Here is a 20,337-nt window from a genome sequence, read left to right as displayed (position 1 = left end):
AAGTGAATAAACATGTAGTAGAAATAGAATAGTTGAAATGGCCTAAATGATGCCAAGATCAATACTGCATAGATAACCATCTTCTCCTGCCCATTGTATTAACTTAGAAATAGCCTTCAATCATAGAAATACATTTTCATCAGCAGGAAAAACTAAATGGTGACCTGACCAAGGACTGACGTCCTAAAGATGCCTTACTGTGGAGGTTTGCCTGGTCTGATAAGGGCTCCATTTATTTTAAACTGATATTGATGCTAGTAAGGGTGGTGGTAAAAACTCTTAATTGATTTTTGAAATTCTGGTTTTTAAAGGGGTTTTTGAAAATTATTTTATTGACATAGAACAAAATGTGCAGATCTTTAGTGTGTAATTTGATAATTTTTATTACTATATATCCATATTTCACATATTAAAATCAATATTAATGAAGAATAATTTATATACAATAAAGTGCACCAATTTCAAATGTGTTTAGGTTAACAATGTGATGAATAACCACCACCACAATAAAGATACAGAACAGTTTCATTACCTCAAATAGTTCCCTTATAGAACTTTGCAGTCACTGTCAGCCCCAAAAAAGCATTCAGTCTGCTTTCTGACACTATAATTTTGTCAATCGTAGAATGTCATATGAATGGAATCATAAAGTACATACTTTTTAATGTCTGGCTTCTTTCATATCTCTGTCATAATGTCATCCTAAGTGTTCTCTATATTATGATTATACTGTAATTGGTGTTGCTTTGGGTTATAATAGAAAAAGCCCACGGCCCACCCAAAGTGGAATTCTAATTGAAGAACTCCATCGTAAAGCTAGAGCCCCATGGGCTACATTCCAGGTAGATTAACTACTCAAATGTGAAAAGCAAAACTAAGAAATTTAGAAGACAGTGTACAAGAATATCTTTATGACTTCAGTGTAAGAAATGGTTCATTACGTTAAGGAACACTTAAGAAAAGCAAATCCATAAAGGAAACAATTGAGAAAATTGACATTAAGATTAAGAACTTCTATTCATCAAAAGAATGCCTTTGTGAAAGCAAAAAGACATACCAGAAGCTGGAAGAAAATATTTGAAAACTAAATAACTGAAAGAGAATTATCTAAAAAGTCCTCCATGAGCCAGTGGGAAAGACTGCTTATGGGCTATTGGCTATTGAATAGTCATATCGTAGCAGAAGAAATCTCAGTGGCCAACGAACACATGAAAAGATGCCCAAACACATTAGGAATCAAAATGTAACATTAAAAACCAAAATGAAATACTATTTCCTACCTACTAAATTGATTTAAATCGGATATTTTAAGTTTTGGTGGGGATAAGGAGTAAAAGGAACTCTTATTCTCTGCAGTAGGAGTATAAATAGGCCCATTCACCTTGAAAAACAATTTGGCATTATCTAGTAAAGTTGACTCAACAATTATATTTCTTACTAAACACCTTAGTAAAATTCTTAAATTCATGAGGTGTAAGACATGTATAATATCATTCTTGTAATAGAAAAGAATTGGATACAACTGACATCTCTATCAAGAAGAGAATGGGTAAATACATTGTAGTATATTCATTCAGTGGAATGATACACAGAAGTTGTTTCTGCAGTTCACAACGGTTAGAGGAATTTCAGGAGCATACCATTAAAAGGAGAAAGGCACAGAAGAACACATGATTCCATTTATATGAAGTTTAAAATCATGTAAAAATTAATGATACATTGTTTAGTCATTAAAAAATATAGTAAAACTAAAGAACAACAAGAATAATAAAATTCAGCAGAATTATTCTGAAGGGCAGGTGACTAAAATAGAATCAGGGAGGCACACAGAGATGATTATAATTGAAATGTAGTGGTACTGCTCCTTTTCTTAAGTTGTTAGTTAATTGGTGGTGGTTACATCATTATTCATTATACTTTTTGTATATTTCATAAATACTCTTTGTGTCAACTCAATATTTAATGAAGAAAACGAAAATCTGCCATGTCCAATTGCTTATGTTTAATAGTTATGTGGATATAAAGTGAATATGACATGATTCCTCCTCTCCAGGGACCTATAAAATGACTTGAGACTCTGTGTCTCAAAGTGGGACTCTCATAGTACTTCTTTAAGATTGCAGATTTCTCCACTCTGCCTCACACCTGCTGGAACAGAATATGCATTGTAAATAGCCTAGGGTAATGGGAGTTTGTGGGAAGGGTTAGATGCAATCAGAGCTGGAGTTGTCCAGTTTAAAGATGCCAGGAAAACTGACGTAAAGACTTTTGAGTCCTGGTATTGCAGACACTTCTCAAGAAGAAATTGCTTCCACAAACCACCAGATAGCCATAATGAGGAAAGGAGTAAAATTATTCTCCTTCAAAGGAAATTATAAGTTTGAGATTATATTTATTATTAATCTGTAGATAATCCATAGAAATACCATCAATAATATTTTTGTTGGTTTTACTTTTTTGTTTACTATAAATTCTGTAGCTGTAACTTCTGGTTCTATGTGATAATCACCATTTTTGCAATCATATGAGTCAATTTTTATATGAATACACCATATTTTCCAGGATTCAATTCATTGTATGATTAAAGAATTATTAAGATAATAATAACATGTGCCACTTGGTCAGTGTAGTTGTTCTCTTCTGCAGATTAAAGATTTAGGGAAATACAAATCTCTTAGTCTCTTCCCACAGTCCTGCTGGCATCAGAATAAGTGCTTCATTGTTTCCTTGGCAAGTAAAATGAAACTCAAGGAAGGCTGCCAATTTGAAATTGCAATGTGACATTTGAATACAGAGGTCTACTTTGGTCTGTTGACTGTTTAGTTCTGGATCTCAGTGGGAAAAATAGGGATCACTGGTTCCCTCCTCATATAGAATATATTTATCAGAGATTTAAAGACAGTGGCATTTATGTCTTAGTAAGTAGCTATCATTTATTAAGAGGAATTGATTTAGGAATATTGAGTCATAGAAAAATATAGTTTATACTCCCAAGAAGCTTGCTATTTTGCTGTGGAAGCGATAATATATATGGAAAATAATTTAAATAATTTTCAAGGCAATCTGTCAAAAGGCCAGATAACCATAGTATAAAAGAATCATCACAACAAAGGACATACAAAAGTAAAAGCATGAATTTGAGATTTGTGGTTTCAATTTTTATTTGCAAGAAGTTGTTTGTTATTGTTTATTTGTTTTCTGTAACTAAGAAGCTGGGCCAATATTAGGGGTGCTCAAGAAATAAAAAGACTAGTTTACCTGCAGAGCTGAGTATATAGAAAGGAATAATGGTTGGAAAGTCTTTGAAAAGGTAAACTGAATAATATTGTAGGGACTTCAAAAATCAGCTGACTTTCTAGACATTTTTTCCATTAAATAATAATCGGGGTAAAGGGAAATAAGGTTTCTGTGCTTCATTTGAGCGGGTAAAGTGTCAACACCAGAAGACTCTGATAAGTTAAAAAAAAAAAAATTAGGAAACAATTCTCCCCAAGGCTCTAACATTTCTGAGGCATTGACTGCCCTTTGTTCTAGACTATCTGTTCAAGTGTTTATATAGATAACAGTCTTGGAAGATACAGGTAGACTTTCCCTCTGGAGCAAGGACAGTAATACTGCCTGTTATGAAAGATGCAGGTTACCAGGCATGTCTGAGTGTCTCTACTGACATGCCTGCATGTGCAGGAATCCTCTGGCTCTCTTATCACTCTTCGGAAATTGTGGCTTGAGATACCAACACAAAAATCGTGATACAAAAATCAACTAGTATGAAGACCCATTCTGGGTTAGAAGAAGGTCTTGACCTTGTTCAGACAGCAGTTACAGGGATACATACTGACACTGAGCATGAAAGGAAGGAATTTGTCATTGTCATAGCCAAAAGCCTGGTAAATCCTTAAAACTTTGGCTGGTTCACTGGGGAGATTATGGGACAAGGAACATAATGCTAGTTAAGGAGAAATAGCAACAGTTGAGCTGCCTTTTGACTCAACCCCTCCTGCAGTTTACCATGCCAACTTTAGATTCACTCAGACAGTAAAATGTCGTGAAGCTTTTTGCAGTGGGTCTTGACTGCTATAAGGGAAGATTTCTGTCAGGGAGATTTCTTTCAGATTGACAAACTCCTGTGGGAAACCATGGATGAGTATTTGGGTCCTAACTGGTCTATAATGCTGATAAAAGTAACTCACCAGAGAATGAGACACTATTTTGTTCAAAACAATCTGGATAAATTCTTTCAGTCAGCATTAACCACTTGAAAAATGTCCCCATCCCTTATGTTCACACTACACTTATGACTGGACTCCAGATTGAGATGGACTCCATAACAGAGTCCCTGTTGTAGGAGTCAAGGATAAGGCTTCTGAGTCAAAAACTCCCTGAAGCTAAATTGGTTCTATCAGTAATGATGACTCACCCTACATAGTGCTTTATGTGGACCACAGACATTGGAAGTTTGGTTAAAACATATTAACCACTGCACTGCTCAAAACTGAAAATGCGCTATTACTTATTACATGAAATTGAATGATTGAATCAACTGAATAATTGGAAATGAATTATCACGGCACCTTATTACAGGCACAGAGCTTCTCTCTGCCCCCGTGCCCCTTGATGTCCCCTCTTACTACCCTAACCTCAGCTGCTTTTAGGAGAAAGATGATGAGGGGTCAGGCTAAGATAGATCTCTTTGTCCTCCAGAGAGATCAAATGCTATATGAACCCCTTGAATATACTGGGAAACTTTGGGAGGGGAGGCACTCAAACTTTATGGTTCTGTAGACACTGGCTCACCAGTCAGCATCTCACCTGATCCCGTAGTGAGAAAGAATATCCAGATTCAACTGATGTGGTTTGGGCAGAGTCCAAAGCAGGAAGGAAAGCTGAAGAGGCCTTTAAAGGGTGGATGGGACTCTTTTGGCAGATGCAGTGTAAAGCTGTTATGCTTCCACTGCTAAATCTGCAGTGGAATTGATTTCTTATATGCCTGCAGTTTTTTGTGCCATTAGTGACAGTGGAGATTCTCCCACTCAAGGATTGCCACATATAGAGAAGTGATAGTAGGATATGTAGATGACTCTCCCTGTTTTATTCCAGGTGGTCCAGTAGAAACAATATAGAATCGCAGGAAGAGAAGGGTAAATCGCAGTTTATTTAAACACTTAATGTCTGCCAGAATACTCAGGCCGTTTCTCAACACAACACTGCATGCCTGATGCAGCAACCAAAGAAAGAGGAGATGGGGCAGCTATTAACCTCCTACTAAGCTCTTAGGGAAACTGAAGCTGAATGCTTGACCCATGGAGGCCTTGTCACTCTCTGGCCTAATATTCTCAGTTTGATGTGGGTCAACTTGACCTCACTGATCAATAAGGTTGGAAGGGCCCAACAGACTTTGCTTGTCAAATGGAAATGATAGATTCAAGAAAGCTGCTAGCCTGGCCCAGCAGCATCTTAGATTTACATGAACGAACAGCAGCTTTTTATTTGGGGGGAACTATCTGCTACTATCCTCCTGAAACAAGGCCTCTAGCTCAATGAGGCCTTTGGTTCATAGAGGTTTCCTTAAATGCCTGGGCTTGTCTCACTAATGGTTCAGCCAAGCTGTCCAATTCCGTCTGCTAGGCTTTCCAGCCTCAACACTAGCTATGCAGACCCCAAAATGAACATGGTCACTTTGCTCATTGGGCAGAATAACTCTGGCCCGTACTCCCCTTGATGAACCTTGTGATATGTTTACTGACTTTTGAGCTGCTGTCAACAGCCCGTTGGTCTGTCACTTGGAAAATTACAGATTAAAGTTCAGGATGGCAAACTATAGAAACAAATTGTGGCAACTGATCAAACTCTTGAGACTTTTCATGAAGCTTAGGGGTAGTCATAAGAGGCTTTCATGGATTAAAAGAAACACTGTAATTATCAGATCATGTAGCCCTCAGAAGACATTAGAGGTCCCTCCGAAGTGAGGCTGTTCTTAGCTAATCGAGGTTGCTTTCCTGGGGGATAGCTGACTTTTTATTTATATGCAATTATTCTTAGGTTTGGAGTCATTTAATTAGATAAGGTGGTTCAAAATTTGTTCCAAACTTTAGGTGATGTTATCAGTGACACCACGTCTATCCTGGAAGGCATCCAGGTTGACCTCAACTCACTGGCCAGGGTTGTTATGGGTGATAGAATCGCCCTGAACCCTAGATTTCCTCCTGTGGTCCAATGCCTAGTCTGTGCAATCACTGATACCTCCTGCTATACCTGGATTAATACCTTAGACCAAGTGGAAAACTCAATGAAGAAGCTTAAGGAGAAAGCCACCTGGATTTCTAAGGTAGACCCTGATGGTTTATGGGATTTGTTTAGCCAGTAGAGTCTGGAAGTCTGGGGAGTATGGTTGATCTCAGTACTGCAAGTTGGGCTCATTCTGCTGTTTGGAGTTCTTTTAATAGTAGTTTTAATTATATGCTGTGAGACAGACTGAACAGTTTTGGTCCTAGCCAGTCTTGGTCACACTTACCAGTGTAGTCAAGGGAATGTCATACTCATGGAAAAATTCACCAGTTGTCAAGATAGTGTAGAAATGAGGGTGGATATTGTTGGGAGACAATTCCCCCATGGCTCTCTCACTTCTCTGCATGTCTTGTGACCAGAGGCATGTTGGCCTTGGCCTTTGTTTCAGATTATTTTTTCAATGATATTTGTATAGTGAACAACCTTGGAAAATAGAGATAGTATCTCTCTTCAGGGTAGGTGACAGACTTGCTTACCACCTATTATAAAAAATTTGAGTTTCCTAATCTCAAAATTCTTAACAAAAGAGTTTTATGGTCACAGCTGCTGCTTCATTTTTAGACCATGACAGTATCCTGAATTTGAACTTTGTTTGGAAGCCATTTCTTAATTTGAGAATCAAGACTTTCAAAACCATCAAGTCTTGGTTCCTTTCTGTTCAACAGTCCTCTCAATTGATCTCTGTTTGTCATATTTTAGTAGAAGCAGCAGGAAGAAATCAGGCAGCGCCTTCAGCACTTTGTTTGGAAATCTACTTCCCTGGCTCGCTCAGTTCAGTAGGGATATTTCCTACATTTTCCTTACAGAAGGTGATAATGTGGTAAAGCTTTCTGCCACTACACAGCAAGGATCCCCCTTCCAGATCTCCACTTACAGTCTTTTCAAGGCAATTTAGGCAGCTTTAACATACTCTTCAAAATTCTTCCTGCCAGGGCTTCCCTGGTGGTGCAGTGGTTGAGAGTCCGCCTGCCGATGCAGGGGATACAGGTTCGTGCCCCGGTCCAGACTTCCCTGTTTTTCTATATTTGTTATGGCAGTACCCCCTTTCTATTGCTCTATAACGAATTACCCCCCAAACTCAGCAACTTAAAATAAGAAGTATTCACACATTACAGTATCTGTGGGTCAGTTTACCTGGATACCTCTGACTCAGTATCTCTTGCAAGGCCAAAAATAAGGTTTCAGCCAGAGCTGCAGTCATATACACGCTCAACTGGAGGAAGATCTGCTTCTAAGCTCACTCACAGCTGTTGGCAGAATGCAGGAGATCTACTTCCAAGCTCCCTCATGTGCCTTTTGGCAAGCCTCAAGTCCTTGCTGGCTGTTGGCCAGAAACATCAGTTCCTTGTGATGTGTGCCTCTCCATGGGGCCACATACAACATGGTGGCTTGTTTTTGAAGAGCAAGAAGACAAAACAGACGCCAGTCACAGTTTTTTGTAAACTAATCTTAGAAGTGACACCCCATCACTTTTGTTGTATGTGCTTGTTAGAAGTGAGTCTGTAGGGACTTCCCTGGTGGCACAGTGGTTAAGACTGCCTGCCAATGCAGGGGACACGGGTTTGAGCCCTGGTCTGGGAAGATCCCACATGCTGCGGAGCAACCAAGCCTGTGACCACAACTACTGAGCCTGCGCTCTACAGCCCGTGAGCCACAACTATTGAGCCCATGTGCCACAACTACTGAAACCCGTGCGCCTAGAGCCCATGCTCCGCAACAAGAGAAGCCACCACAATGAGAAGACCACGCACCGCAACGAAGAGTAGTCCCAGCTCGCCACAGCTAGAGAAAGCCCGCGTGCAGCAACGAAGACCCAACACAGCCAAAAATAAAAAATAAATTAATTAGAAAAAAAAAAAGAAGTGAGTCTGTAGATCCAGTCCCCATTCAAGGGAAAGGATTATACAAGAGCATGATTGCCCAGGAAGAAGGGATCATTAGGGGTCATTTTAGAGCCTGCCTACCAGAGTGGTAAAGAGAGTCCCTGCTTTGAGGAGTATACTTTTGAAAAGGAAGGGAGAAAAAAACTAAAAAAAAAACTTTAAAACTCTGTAACATCTAATTCTGATTTTTGAATGGTCTACCACAATTGCTGTAACAATTTTAAGAAGGGAAAAATGAGTTTGAATTGTTACAGAAGATTTTATAGGCAAATCTTACATCTATCTGGTCAGAATTTTAGGAAGAATAATTTGCCAGCAGTATTATCAGTGACCTGAGGCGCTGAGCATCTGAAGGCAGGGAACACAAGAGGCCTTATGAGTAATCAAGATAGAGATTTTAGATGTTTCTTGATTTGGCAACTAGACAGTAAGAATGGAGTGCAATGTCAGAAAACATTCTGAGAACAAAGACTGACAAGAAAGTTTTGAATGACTTGATAAATGAGAGAAATGAATATATATCTTGGGCTATCATGTTGGATGTTTTACATACTTTATTTCTTTGAATCCTCTCAATACCTATGAGATTGGTATCTTTTGAACCATTTTATAGAAGAGGAGATCACGGAAGATACAAACTAAATGGCTTGCCCACTGTCATACAGCTGTGACATTTTTTTTTCTCTTTTGGGGCCCTGGTCTCTCCAGCCCCCAAGCCATGCTCTTTTTTTGTTGTACTGTTCTGTGGCATTGTCCTGGAGAAACGAGGGACAGTGAAAATAATCGTAGGCATAAAGTCATCTTGTCATTTAGCATATTCTAGGCACTGTGATCAATACTTTGAATATATCACTACGAGAAATTCTCCCAACCACCTTATGAAGAAGGTGCTGTTATTCCCAGTGATGAGAAAAGAGACTAAGTAGCCCAACACTACAAAATCAGGACACAGAAGTCAACTGACAGAAAATGGAAAGAGAGATGCCTTTGCAGAGAAGGGGATGCTTTTGCTGAAAACCATCTGGATGGTTGGCACAGACTTAGGAATTTTAAACATTAAAGTGTTAGCTTGAGGTCTTTCTCCTCCAGAGAAAAAGCAGCTCTCTTCTGTTCTCCCACAGAACTGAGTCTGAAAATATATATAACCAAATTCAATTCCAGTAAACAAATTCCAACAAAAACTGCGTAATTAAGGCTATTTTTATGATTAGCACCATTTAGTTTCCCTGAATTTACCAGAACAAACATTGCTGCAGCAAAAATTACTGCTAATGGTTGAACCTAACAACAAGAGAAAATCCCCAAAAGGGTCATTTAGGCCCCAGCTGCAGCTGTGCTTCACTGTATTTCTTACTTGAAAGCTGAGAATTAACAGGAAAATCAGGCTCTGCTGTGCTGTGCAGATGCGGCTATAACTGTATTAATTCACTCAGCAAACATTTGTTCAGTGCCTACTGTATGCCAAGCAGTGTGCTAGCCACACTGGGACCACAGGGATCGATTATGCCTGGCATTCTCAGGGACCCTGCAGTTGAAAGAAGTTGTTGGGAGGAGGCAGATATAAAAACAGCCAAGCTTCCTGAGTGACAGAAGGCATGCCATGGAAACATAAAGGAGTGAGTTAGAAGAGTTTTATGCCAGCAGCTTCACAGGATGTGCTAAGTAGATGGATATTCATCTTGGACCACTGGGGCAGGAGGGGAGTCGATCAGTGAGGAGAACAGAGGCCTGGACGTTTGCTTGGCCTTGGGCAGAAGCTGGTACCTACTCCAAAACTGGGAATACAAGAAGAGGAGCAGGTTTAGGGAAAGGAAAAGTTTTACTTCAGAAATGACCAGTTTGCTTTTAAAAGATTCATGTGGCAAAGTCTTCTAGTATATTATATTTATGAGACCAGAAGTTAGCAGATGCCTGGTTACGAGATACGATGAAGCCTTTAGCCTGTCGCTACTGTAGTATAAGTACTGCAGCAGCAGCAGTGATCACTTATTCTGAGCATTGCCACGTTCTTGACCTTGTGTTGAACACGCCACAGGTACCATCTAACTTAGTGTCATGACAACCTTGTTATACTAAGGAACTATTTTTATCCTCGCTTTATAGATGAGGGAATTGAAACTTAGATCTGAAAACTAACGTTACCAATATCAAGAGCTGAGATTTGAACCCAGGCCTAAGTGACTTCAAAACCAAGATTCTTTAATTGGTCACCACTTAACTCACCACTATAACAGACACTGTCTGTTCCTTCTGTAAAACCTACGCTGAGATCTATAGCCCTCCTGAGTATTCAAGGCTCTAATATGTCTACATGCTTCTGGTCCCACCAGAACTACCAGAAGAGGCAGAACCTGTCAGTTGTACTTAACATTGTAACTATGTATTTTAATAAAATATTAAATCCCCCAATAGCATATGAGTATAAAGGAAATTGTGTCTATGAAAGCAGATAAAATGCTTTGCAAAGATTCAGTAAAGACTGGTAGCTCAAGAAAATTAGATGTGAGAAGGAAACGTAAAAGAGAAAAACCATAAAAATCTAGAGGACCTTAGCACTCATTTTGCCCTGCAAGAATCTTTTTCATCCATTTTAAGACACTGCATTAATTCTGTAGATTATATGCTCTGGTTCTGGTTTATATAAGAAAAAGTGCATGAAATATCAGTCAGCATACCTGTGAGCCAAACCTTTTGAAGGGGACTTCTATGCGCTTGCCCAGGGTGAGCATATTATGAGAGAAAAGAAGAGGACAGGAACTTTGGAGCTCATTGCAGGCAGGTGCAAGTCTTCAAAGTGAACTGAATGATAATGTTCAAAGATGTGGAGGGTGAATTTCAACACCATAGGATTATGCACCAGGGTTTTTGGTTGGAGAAAAATAAAAGGAATGTATTTCCATCTTTTTTTCTACAAAGCTTTAGTTCTGTAGACTGTAAGCAGGGTAGCATAGAAGAAAGAGCATGGGCTTTGAAATATGTTAGATGTATAGCTTCAGCAACATAACTAATTGACCTTGGGTAAAGTCTCTGAACCTCAGTTTCTCAAGTTAACACGGTATAGTAATAACTATTATCAGTTTTTTAAGGAAGGTACAGTGGTGGGCACATAGTAAGTTGCAAAATAATCACTGTTCTTTTTTTGACCCTTTTTGGGAAGCCATTAAAGAGTATAAGATATTAATCAAGAAGGTAGACAAGAAGATGAAAAGGCAAGAACTATTTTTGCCTTATTTAAAGTGGATTTGCAGGTTGGCACGAAGAACCAAAAGATGCTGAATCTTTTCAGAATAAAGAGATAAAGAGAAGGACCTGGATACCACTGGAAATACTTTGTTGTAGCAACTTTTGGGGGGTAAACATTGTCCATCTTCCTCTGTAAATGTCAGATTCAGTACAATTTAATTTTGAGGTTTATGAAATTCTGCTAACATATCATTCCATGTAATTTATTTTATTTGCAGATTACCATAAAAATAATATCCATTTTCCACAAAAATAAAAGAATCAGAAGAACACATATTCTAAGTCTACCACATGTAACTTTTTACCTTCCTGGTGTTTATGAGGTTCTGTAGTAAATGCACCCTTTATTCGAAAGCCTATTTAGGATGGGAGTGGTAAATGATCTGTGAGAGAGAATGGCAATGTAATGTTTTTAAACACCCTATCCAGAGTCTCTAGTAAGTAATAAGTAGAATCAAGACAGTAAAATATACATGTTGTCCTCAGGATGCTTATGAGACTAATTAGAAACAGAAAACATTAGTAAATGGAAAGGTGAAATGAAAGATAAAAAGTTTTAGCAGAATTGCAGGTGATTTGGGTATTGAGGAGAGAGACCGGTAGAGTAAAAAAAAAAATAAAAAGAATCAAAAGAATTATTAATAACTTACATTTATGGAGATAATTTTGATGACTCAAATGGGTAACAAAGCCAGAATTATACTTAGAGGTAAGAATTGTATATATTGTACAAGCCTTATCCTGTTATTCACTAAAAGGGGTGTTAAAAAAATAAATGTGGGGCCTCCCTGGTGGCGCAGTGGTTGAGAGTCCGCCTGCCGATGCAGGGGATACGGGTTCGTGCCCCGGTCTGGGAGGATCCCATATGCCGCGGAGCGGCTGGGCCCGTGAGCCATGGCCGCTGGGCCTGCGCATCCGGAGCCTGTGCTCCGCAACGGGAGAGGCCACAACAGTGAGAGGCCCGCATATCGCAAAAAAAAAAAAAAAAAGAAAGAAAAAAAAAATAAATGTGATAGAATGCTGCCTTCTCATCAGATGACTTTGCAGTGCATTTTCTTGATATTATTGAAAACTTCCTTAGCAGGTTATAGATATTACCAAGTAAATGAATTGGCGTTCTTGGATTTATTCTTTTAAAAATGTTTGTTAAGATCCTGTTATAGGTTAGGCCCCCTCCTAGGCACATGCTTATGTTCATTCCCTTAGATATGGTGAAGAAGTATCTATTTTCAAGCTGGCAAAGGGAAATCAAATTGTTCATTTCAACTCTTATGTTTAAAATGTGCTGCATTGTCATCAGACTTTAACTTAAGATATTATTGAGTCATTCATGATAGTCATCAAATTGATTTGATATAGAAGTGAATTTTGTGTTCCTGGCTTAGGCCTTCATAATAAACACCCGGCTTTGCTGCTAGTTGTAACTATAGGTTCAAAAATAAGCGCAGAGTTTTATATCTCTAAATCAAAACTTTCATCAGGTTATCTTGAGATTGTACACTTTGCCAGCCTTGCTACATTTCTATTAATTAACATCACTGGGATTCATAAAGTACCTATTAGTTCTAAAAATATGTATAAATAGGAGATGAATTAATTTACAGAATATCACAAAAAAAAAAGTACCAAGTCTGGAATTAGAGCCCTTTTAAGGTTTATAGGAACTAATCATACCACAAATGGAAGCTATCTGGAACCAAGCAGCCCCACTGTTCAGCTACCTTGCCCTGCCAGTGCCAAAGACACTTAGGATGGTATTTACAGTTTAGACATTTTCGAACTGGTTTCTTTCTTTCTTTTTTATTATTTTATTTATTTTTATTTTTTTAACATCTTTATTGGAGTATAATTGCTTTACAATGGTGTGTTAGTTTCTGCTCTATAACAAAGTGAGTCAGCTATATGTATACGTATATCCCTATATCCCCTCCCTCTTGCGTCTCCCTCCCACCCTCCCTATCCCACCCCTCTAGGTGGTCACAGAGCACCGAGCTGATCTCCCTGTGCTATGCGGCTGCTTCCCACTAGCTATCTATTTTACATTTGGTAGTGTATATATGTCCATGCCACCCTCTCACTTCGTCCCAGCTTACCCTTCCCTACACCCCGTGTCCTCAAGTCCATTCTCTACGTCTGCGTCTTGATTCCTGTCCTGCCCCTCCTACTGAACGCTGGCAGAAGACCTCAGACCTTTCTTCCTTTCTTTTTTTAAAATTTTATTTATTTTTGGCTGCATTGCGTCTAGTTGCAGCACGTGGGCTCAGTAGTTGCAGCGTGTGGGCCCTAGAGTGCACGGGCTTCAGTAGTTGTGGCACATGGGCTCAGTAGTTGTGGCTCAGAGGCTCTAGAGCGCAGGCTCAGTAGTTGTGGCACACGGGCTTAGTTGTTCCGCGGCATGTGGGATCTTCCCAGAACAGGGATCCAACCCGTGTCCCCTGCATTGGCAGGCAGATTCTTAACCACTGCTCCACCAGGGAATTCCCTTCAGATTGGTTTCTAAGGACCCCTAGGGTTCCAGGTGCTGATGAGCTATATAGTATAAAGATGGAGGCCAGGGCTTCCCTGGTGGCATAGTGGTTGAGAATCTGCCTGCCAATTCAGGGAACACGGGTTCGAGCCCTGGTACGGGAAGATCCCACATGATGTGGAGCAACTAAGCCTATGCACCACAACTACTGAGCCTGCGCTCTAGAGCCTCTGAGCCACAACTGCTGAGCCCATGTGCCACAACTACTGAAGCCCACACGCCTAGAGCCCGTGCTCCACAACAAGATAAGCCTTTGCAATGAGAAGCCTGCACACCGCAACTAAGAGTAGTCCCCACTCACCACAACTAGAGAAAGCCCGCACACAGCAACAAAGACCCAACACAGACAAAAATTTTTAAAAATTAGGAAAAAAAAGATGGAGGCCATCCACCTCTTTCCCTTTCAGTCAAAGCATCGCTGATTATATTTGGGCTGTTCCGGGGAAGGGGGTTTCTAACTAACATGTAACCAGTTCGGAAAATCACTGCTCTGTATGAAATATCCTGACCTTACTTCTATACACAAATGCCACCAAAGTCAGAGTCTTCATGATAATAGTCTCTGTGTGTGGAAAAAGAGTCTGAGGATAATGAGGCATCCTTTGTTTGTTCATCGTGGTCAATGCCCGCCAGATTCCTTAATAGAAATTGTATCTACTTCTGGACACCACAATTTAAGAGAAAATACCGAGAGCTTGGAGAGAAGTCAGAGTACAGGCGCAAAGACAATTACAGAGAATGAGACCTATGAGGAAACTAGAATTATTTTACTTTGAAAGAGAGAAGTCAGAACGGCAATTCATTAATGGTCTTCCAGAAATTAGGAATTATTACGTTGAGGTTAAGGATTGGATTTCCTTCATTTGCACACATAGTCAAGTAAATACCGTTTCAGGTTTAGCAAGAAGAATATAGTGTAAAACCAAAAGAAAAAATAACAGTAAGATGCTAAGCCTCTTTAATCAAAGGAATAGATCACTCAGTACACTATGAAATTTTTTTTAAAGGCAATATGAATGAATCCCTAGCTGTTTTATGTATTAAATGTAATACTACCTGAAGGAACAGGGGTGAATTAAATGAACTTTGTTTTTCAACACTGTGACTCAGTGATTTATCTTTAAATTACATCAGACGGTATAGATTTCAAACAATTATTTTGAATTAGAGTCTCATAGCCTGATGCTGCCAGGAGAGGAGCTACTTTCTAATAATGTTAAGGAACTTAGTGGTGAGGAGGAATATTTATTCCAAGGGTCATGAACTCATATACCTACAGGGGCCCATGGGTATCACGAAGGAGTGATGCTAACAGCTTAGAATAATGAATTATGGAAGTTATGGTGTATTGGAAAGTGTATCTGTGTAAAGGGACAACGACTGCTGATTCTGGCCAGTGGTTATCATGTTGTTATATGCCTATATTGCCAGATCTTTGGCTTTCTCAAGAAAAACTGGAAATCTAGAATCTTAGGTGAAAGTTTTTAACATTGCCAAAATGCTGAGATTTATTAAAGTAGTACTGTATAGGCAAAGCAATACACCTGTGTGGGCTGTAAGTTACAAACCTTTGGTTAATCGTTTAGGTCACTAGTTAACCACCACGTTAGTTAAACAAACAAATGAAACAGAGCTGATTAAACTCTAAAACTTAGGAGAATCAATCTGCTAAACCTTTGTAAGGCTTAATTAAGGTCCTTTCCAACTCGATGAATCTTTTGGTCTCCCCTTCCTTCTTCCCTGCTGTCAATATTGGGTGACTTATTCATTACAGGTGGTGGGAGTTTAAAGGAATTCCTTATTTCCCTTAGCAACATAATTTTATTTAGTAAAAACATCAAACACTTTGATTTAAAATAAAGATTTTGTTGCTTTACTAAAGATACTGCTGATGCTATCAGATTTTTAGAAATGCACTTATAAATGGCATAGACATGTCACTTTGGATCGTTGAACTAACATTTGTTTGTAACATTGGCTGAATGAGGCATGCTTGACTCAAAAGCCTACTTACACTTTTACCATTTGGTGACATTTTATTTCTCTTTTATAAAATATTTTAAAATAACCCACCTCCACATGGGTAAGGACAGCTGGATTTCTGAAATCCCCTTCCTTTCAGACAGGAGAATATGCCACAGATGAAGAGGAGGATGAGGTAGGACCTGTTCTTCCTGGCGGTGACATCGCCATTGAAGTCTTCGAGCTGCCTGAGAATGAGGACATGTTTTCCCCATCAGACCTGGACACAAGCAAGCTCAGTCACAAGTTCAAAGAGGTAAGTTGCTGATCTGCAATGTATTTTTCTATAGCTGTCTGTTTCATTATTAAGTATATATATTTGTTTGAAAAGTGTATTAAGAATAATCAGTTTTCTAAAGAAAGCCTTTCAGTAACAGATTGTCCTGAATCTCATTGAAGTTCAAGGCAAAAGTTAAGTAGATCTCATTCCACAATCATTAATTTAAATGCTTGTTATTTGTCATAGTGACAGTTTTTAACTTGTCTGTTCCATAGTTTCAAGCTATAGCTTAAATTTGCAGTTTTCGTGTCAACGTTATATTTGTAAAGCTTTATGAAAGTTTTGGGACCTGGCTTTCCTCGAAGGCAATGATTTCTAAAAAGGCTTTTGTTTTTCTTTTCCTAAAATAGACAAGGTTCCAACAGGGATCAGATGATATTCCCAAGTGGTTTAATTGAAGAAAGTTTAACGAATGAACTTTGAGTAGAGTTAACAGAACTACCAAGGGATGGTGCAGTGCAGAGGGACTGGCCACAGGGGAAGTTGTTACCATCTTTTGGCTTAATGGGTAAAGAGGGAAAGAGATTACCTTTTTTTGAAGGAGGGTCATTCAACGTCTGCAGCTTTGTAAGATGCAACCACTGCTAAAAACTACATCCTGGGGGTAAGGGTGATAATATACCAAGACCCTTCTGTCCTCTTGTTGATGCCTCCCATCAGCCTAACCCAGGCAGGGGAGCCTGGGAGATTCAGTCTTGAAATCTGAAGAGATTAGCCTCCTGAGGCAGGAGCTGTCAGAAAAGGGCCAGGAATGGATCCTGAGGGGGCAAATGCAGATAACCACAAAAACTCTTCTTTCAAATTAACTTCTCAGAACCCCAAGTTGTAAAACAGAAACAGTGACGAATGGGTCCACAAGCATTTTATTCTTCATTGCTTTGTGGAACATCCTCCGTTGCTGGAGACAAGTATGTCATTATTTACAGCCTGCCCACAATAACCCTGAAGCACTGAGACTTGAAAACCATTGTTTTGTGGTTGCGAGTCTCTTAGGGACTTGACCACTTGGAAAATATATTCTCCTATTCATGAGAAACAAGGATTATAATTGCAGATTTATAATTTATAAATTTATTTATAATTTCTAATTTTGATGTATTATAAACAGGTCAATTTTATATGTTCTCATGTTTTACCTAATACACCTAGCACATTGACTTACCTTTTTAATTCCCTATGACAAATTTATAGTTGTGAGACCAGTGTCAAAGTGAATGTACTTTTCAAATATAAGTTTTTATTAAATAAAACAACTTATGTTCATTATAGTTTTAGAAAATACAGATTTGTATAAATGCCAAAAAATCATTCCTAATCCCAGTATTGTGGTATTTGGGATTGTAGGATGTATACTGTGTTAAATTCCTGCTCTTGATACTTTAAAATGTATTATTAGGATTTTCCCATGTCATCAAATATTTTTCCATGAATGATGCTTATTTACTGTTTCATCTTATGGATCTTATATAATTTACTTAATTCTTTGTTTTGGAACATATCTTTTGTTTCCAGGTCTTTTTAAATTATTAAAAGTAATGTTGCAATAAATATTGCAATAAATTATCCTTAGGATAATTTCTTACAGTGGAATTATTAGATCAAAGAATATGAATATTGTGGGGACTTGTACTTAATGCCAAGTTGCCACCAGAGTGGCTTTTCTTGGTAATATAGAAATTTATTTATGTCACCCAGTGGTTTCGAGTGCCCATTTCTCTTCCACATATTGTTATTAGTCAGGTTGAACCATTTCCACTTATATAGTTCACAGAGTCCTTGAGGCAAACTACATGGGTTTGTCAGATGATTTATGACTATTCCTAGTTCTAAATCAGATACAAACGTCTCAGTGACAATGAAGTACACTATTATATAATGATTAGAATTCTCTTATAGTAGGAGTAGCAATGCCTATCTTAGGACCATTTCTTATAAAGTCTTTCTAGATTAACTGATATCTTCAAACCAAAGAAAAATGCAGAAAAAGAAAGTTCTTCTGCAGGAAGTGACTGAGTGGGAGGAAGTGGTATAATCTGTTTCTCTTCGGCTCTGATTTGGCCCAGTAATACATATTATCTGAAGAGTAGATGAACTATTTGTTCTTTAAGAAATCTTCCTTGAGAAAAGACAGTCTCTTCAATAAGTGTTGCTGGGAAAACTGGACCGCTACATGTAAAAGAATGAAATTAGAACACTCCCTAACACCATACACAAAAATAAATTCGAAATGGATTGAAGACCTGAATGTAAGACCGGACACTATAAAACTCTTAGATGAAAACATAGGAAGAACACTCTTTGACATAAATCACAGCAAGATCCTTTTTGACCCACCTCCTAGAGTAGTGGAAATAAAAACAAAAATAAACAAATGGGACCTAATGAAACTTAAAAGCTTTTGCACAGCAAAGGAAACTATAAACAAGACAAAAAGACAACCCTCAGAATGGGAGAAAATATTTGCAAATGAATCAACGGACAAAGGATTAATCTCCAAAATATATAAACAGCTTATACAGCTCAATAACAAGAAAACAAACAACCCAATCAAAAAATGGGCAGAAGACCTAAATAGACATTTCTTCAAGGAAGACATACAGATGGCCAAGAGGCACATGAAAAGCTGCTCAACATCACTAATGATTAGAGAAATGCCAATCAAAACTACAATGAGGTATCAGCTCATGCCAGTTAGAATGGACATCATCAGAAAATCTACAAACAACAAATGCTGGAGAGGGTGCGGAGAAAAGGGAACCCTCTTGCACTGTTGGTGGGAATGTATATTGATACAGCCACTATGGAGAACAGTATGGAGGTTCTTTAAAAAACTAAAAATAGAATTACCATATGACCCAGCAATCCCACTACTGGGCATATACCCAGAGAAAACCATAATTTAAAAAGACACATGCACCCCAATGTTCATCGCAGCACTATTTACAATAGCCAGGTCATGGAAGCAACCTAAATGCCCATCGACAGACGAATGGATAAAGAAGATGTGGTACATATGTACAATGGAATATTACTCAGCCATAAAAAGGAATGGAATTGAGTCGTTTGTAGAGACGTGGATGGACCTAGAGGCTGTCATACAGAGTGAAGTAAGTCAGAAAAAGAAAAACAAATATCATATATTAATGCATATATGTGGAATCTAGAAAAAGGGTACAGATGAATCGGTTTTCGAGGCAGAAATAGAGACACAGATGTAGAGAACAAATGTATGGACACCAAGGGGGAAAAGGGGGTGGTGGTGGTGGGATGAACTAGGAGATTGGGATTGACTTGTATACACTAATATGTATAAAATAGGTAACTAATAAGAACCTGCTTAAAAAAAAAATACCCTAGGACCTTCTAGGAAATCTAAGAGGACTCAGTCATATTCAGTAGATGCCCCTGCCTTGCTTATATTCCTCATTTTACTGATTGTAGCTTGTATTGTTTTCCTCATCTCATTCTTGCTACACTTTGGGAAATCCTCACATATTTTGTGCTAATTAACATAACACTCTCAATTTAGTCTGTCTCTTTGTTATTGTCCACTCACCTTCCCATCTTCTGACATACATCTAATGAAAGAAATAGAGGAATAAAAAGCTGTGATCATTCACAAATGTCCTTGATAGTTGCCCATGGAATTCCAAGGGTCTTCTGAAGTATTATATTTTTGCTTGTTTCTTTTGTGTTTGTGGTTGCAGTTGTGGTCGATGGTGCTGTGATTTTGGTGAGCCTCTGATAAATCTGTTCAAATAAATTCTTGTTCCAGTCAACAACAAAAAAAGAATAATACCATTTGGTTTCATTTATATGTGGAATCTAAAAAAATAAAAAAATCTTCCTTGAATGTTGTAACTCTCAATCCAACTTTGAGGCAGTGAGAACAAGGTTGTGTACCCTGGCAAAAGCCTATTATATAGCTCTTCCATGTTGCCAGGTAAGCAGGACCCCTACTCTTTGTTAGATAATTGAGCTGGAAATAGGGTACACATTTTTTTAATGGAAGCTAAAGAGCCTAAAAAGCAGAAATAGTATATAGAAGGTTATAGCCTCCATTTTCTGAATTGAGCCAAGGACTCAGTGCTCCATAA

General features: G+C 38.5%; 1 protein-coding gene across 1 annotated transcript in view; it reads left to right on the top strand.

Annotated features, from left to right (window-relative positions):
- PPP1R9A (protein phosphatase 1 regulatory subunit 9A) overlaps positions 1 to 20,337 on the top strand; it is a gene marked incomplete at its 5' end in the record, with an annotated part of 154,310 nt that overhangs the window by 59,542 nt on the left and 74,431 nt on the right. The window contains one exon of the mRNA XM_082632230.1: positions 16,061 to 16,216. Coding sequence (XP_082488356.1) covers positions 16,061 to 16,216 — 156 coding nt within the window. The remainder of the gene's footprint in view (positions 1 to 16,060; positions 16,217 to 20,337) is intronic.

This window comes from Mesoplodon mirus (genome assembly GCF_964341445.2).
Source record: "Mesoplodon mirus genome assembly, chromosome: 9".
NCBI lineage: Eukaryota > Metazoa > Chordata > Mammalia > Artiodactyla > Ziphiidae > Mesoplodon > Mesoplodon mirus.
The sequence above is the reverse complement of the archived record's forward strand: the minus strand, read 5'-3'. Positions and strand labels throughout refer to the sequence as shown.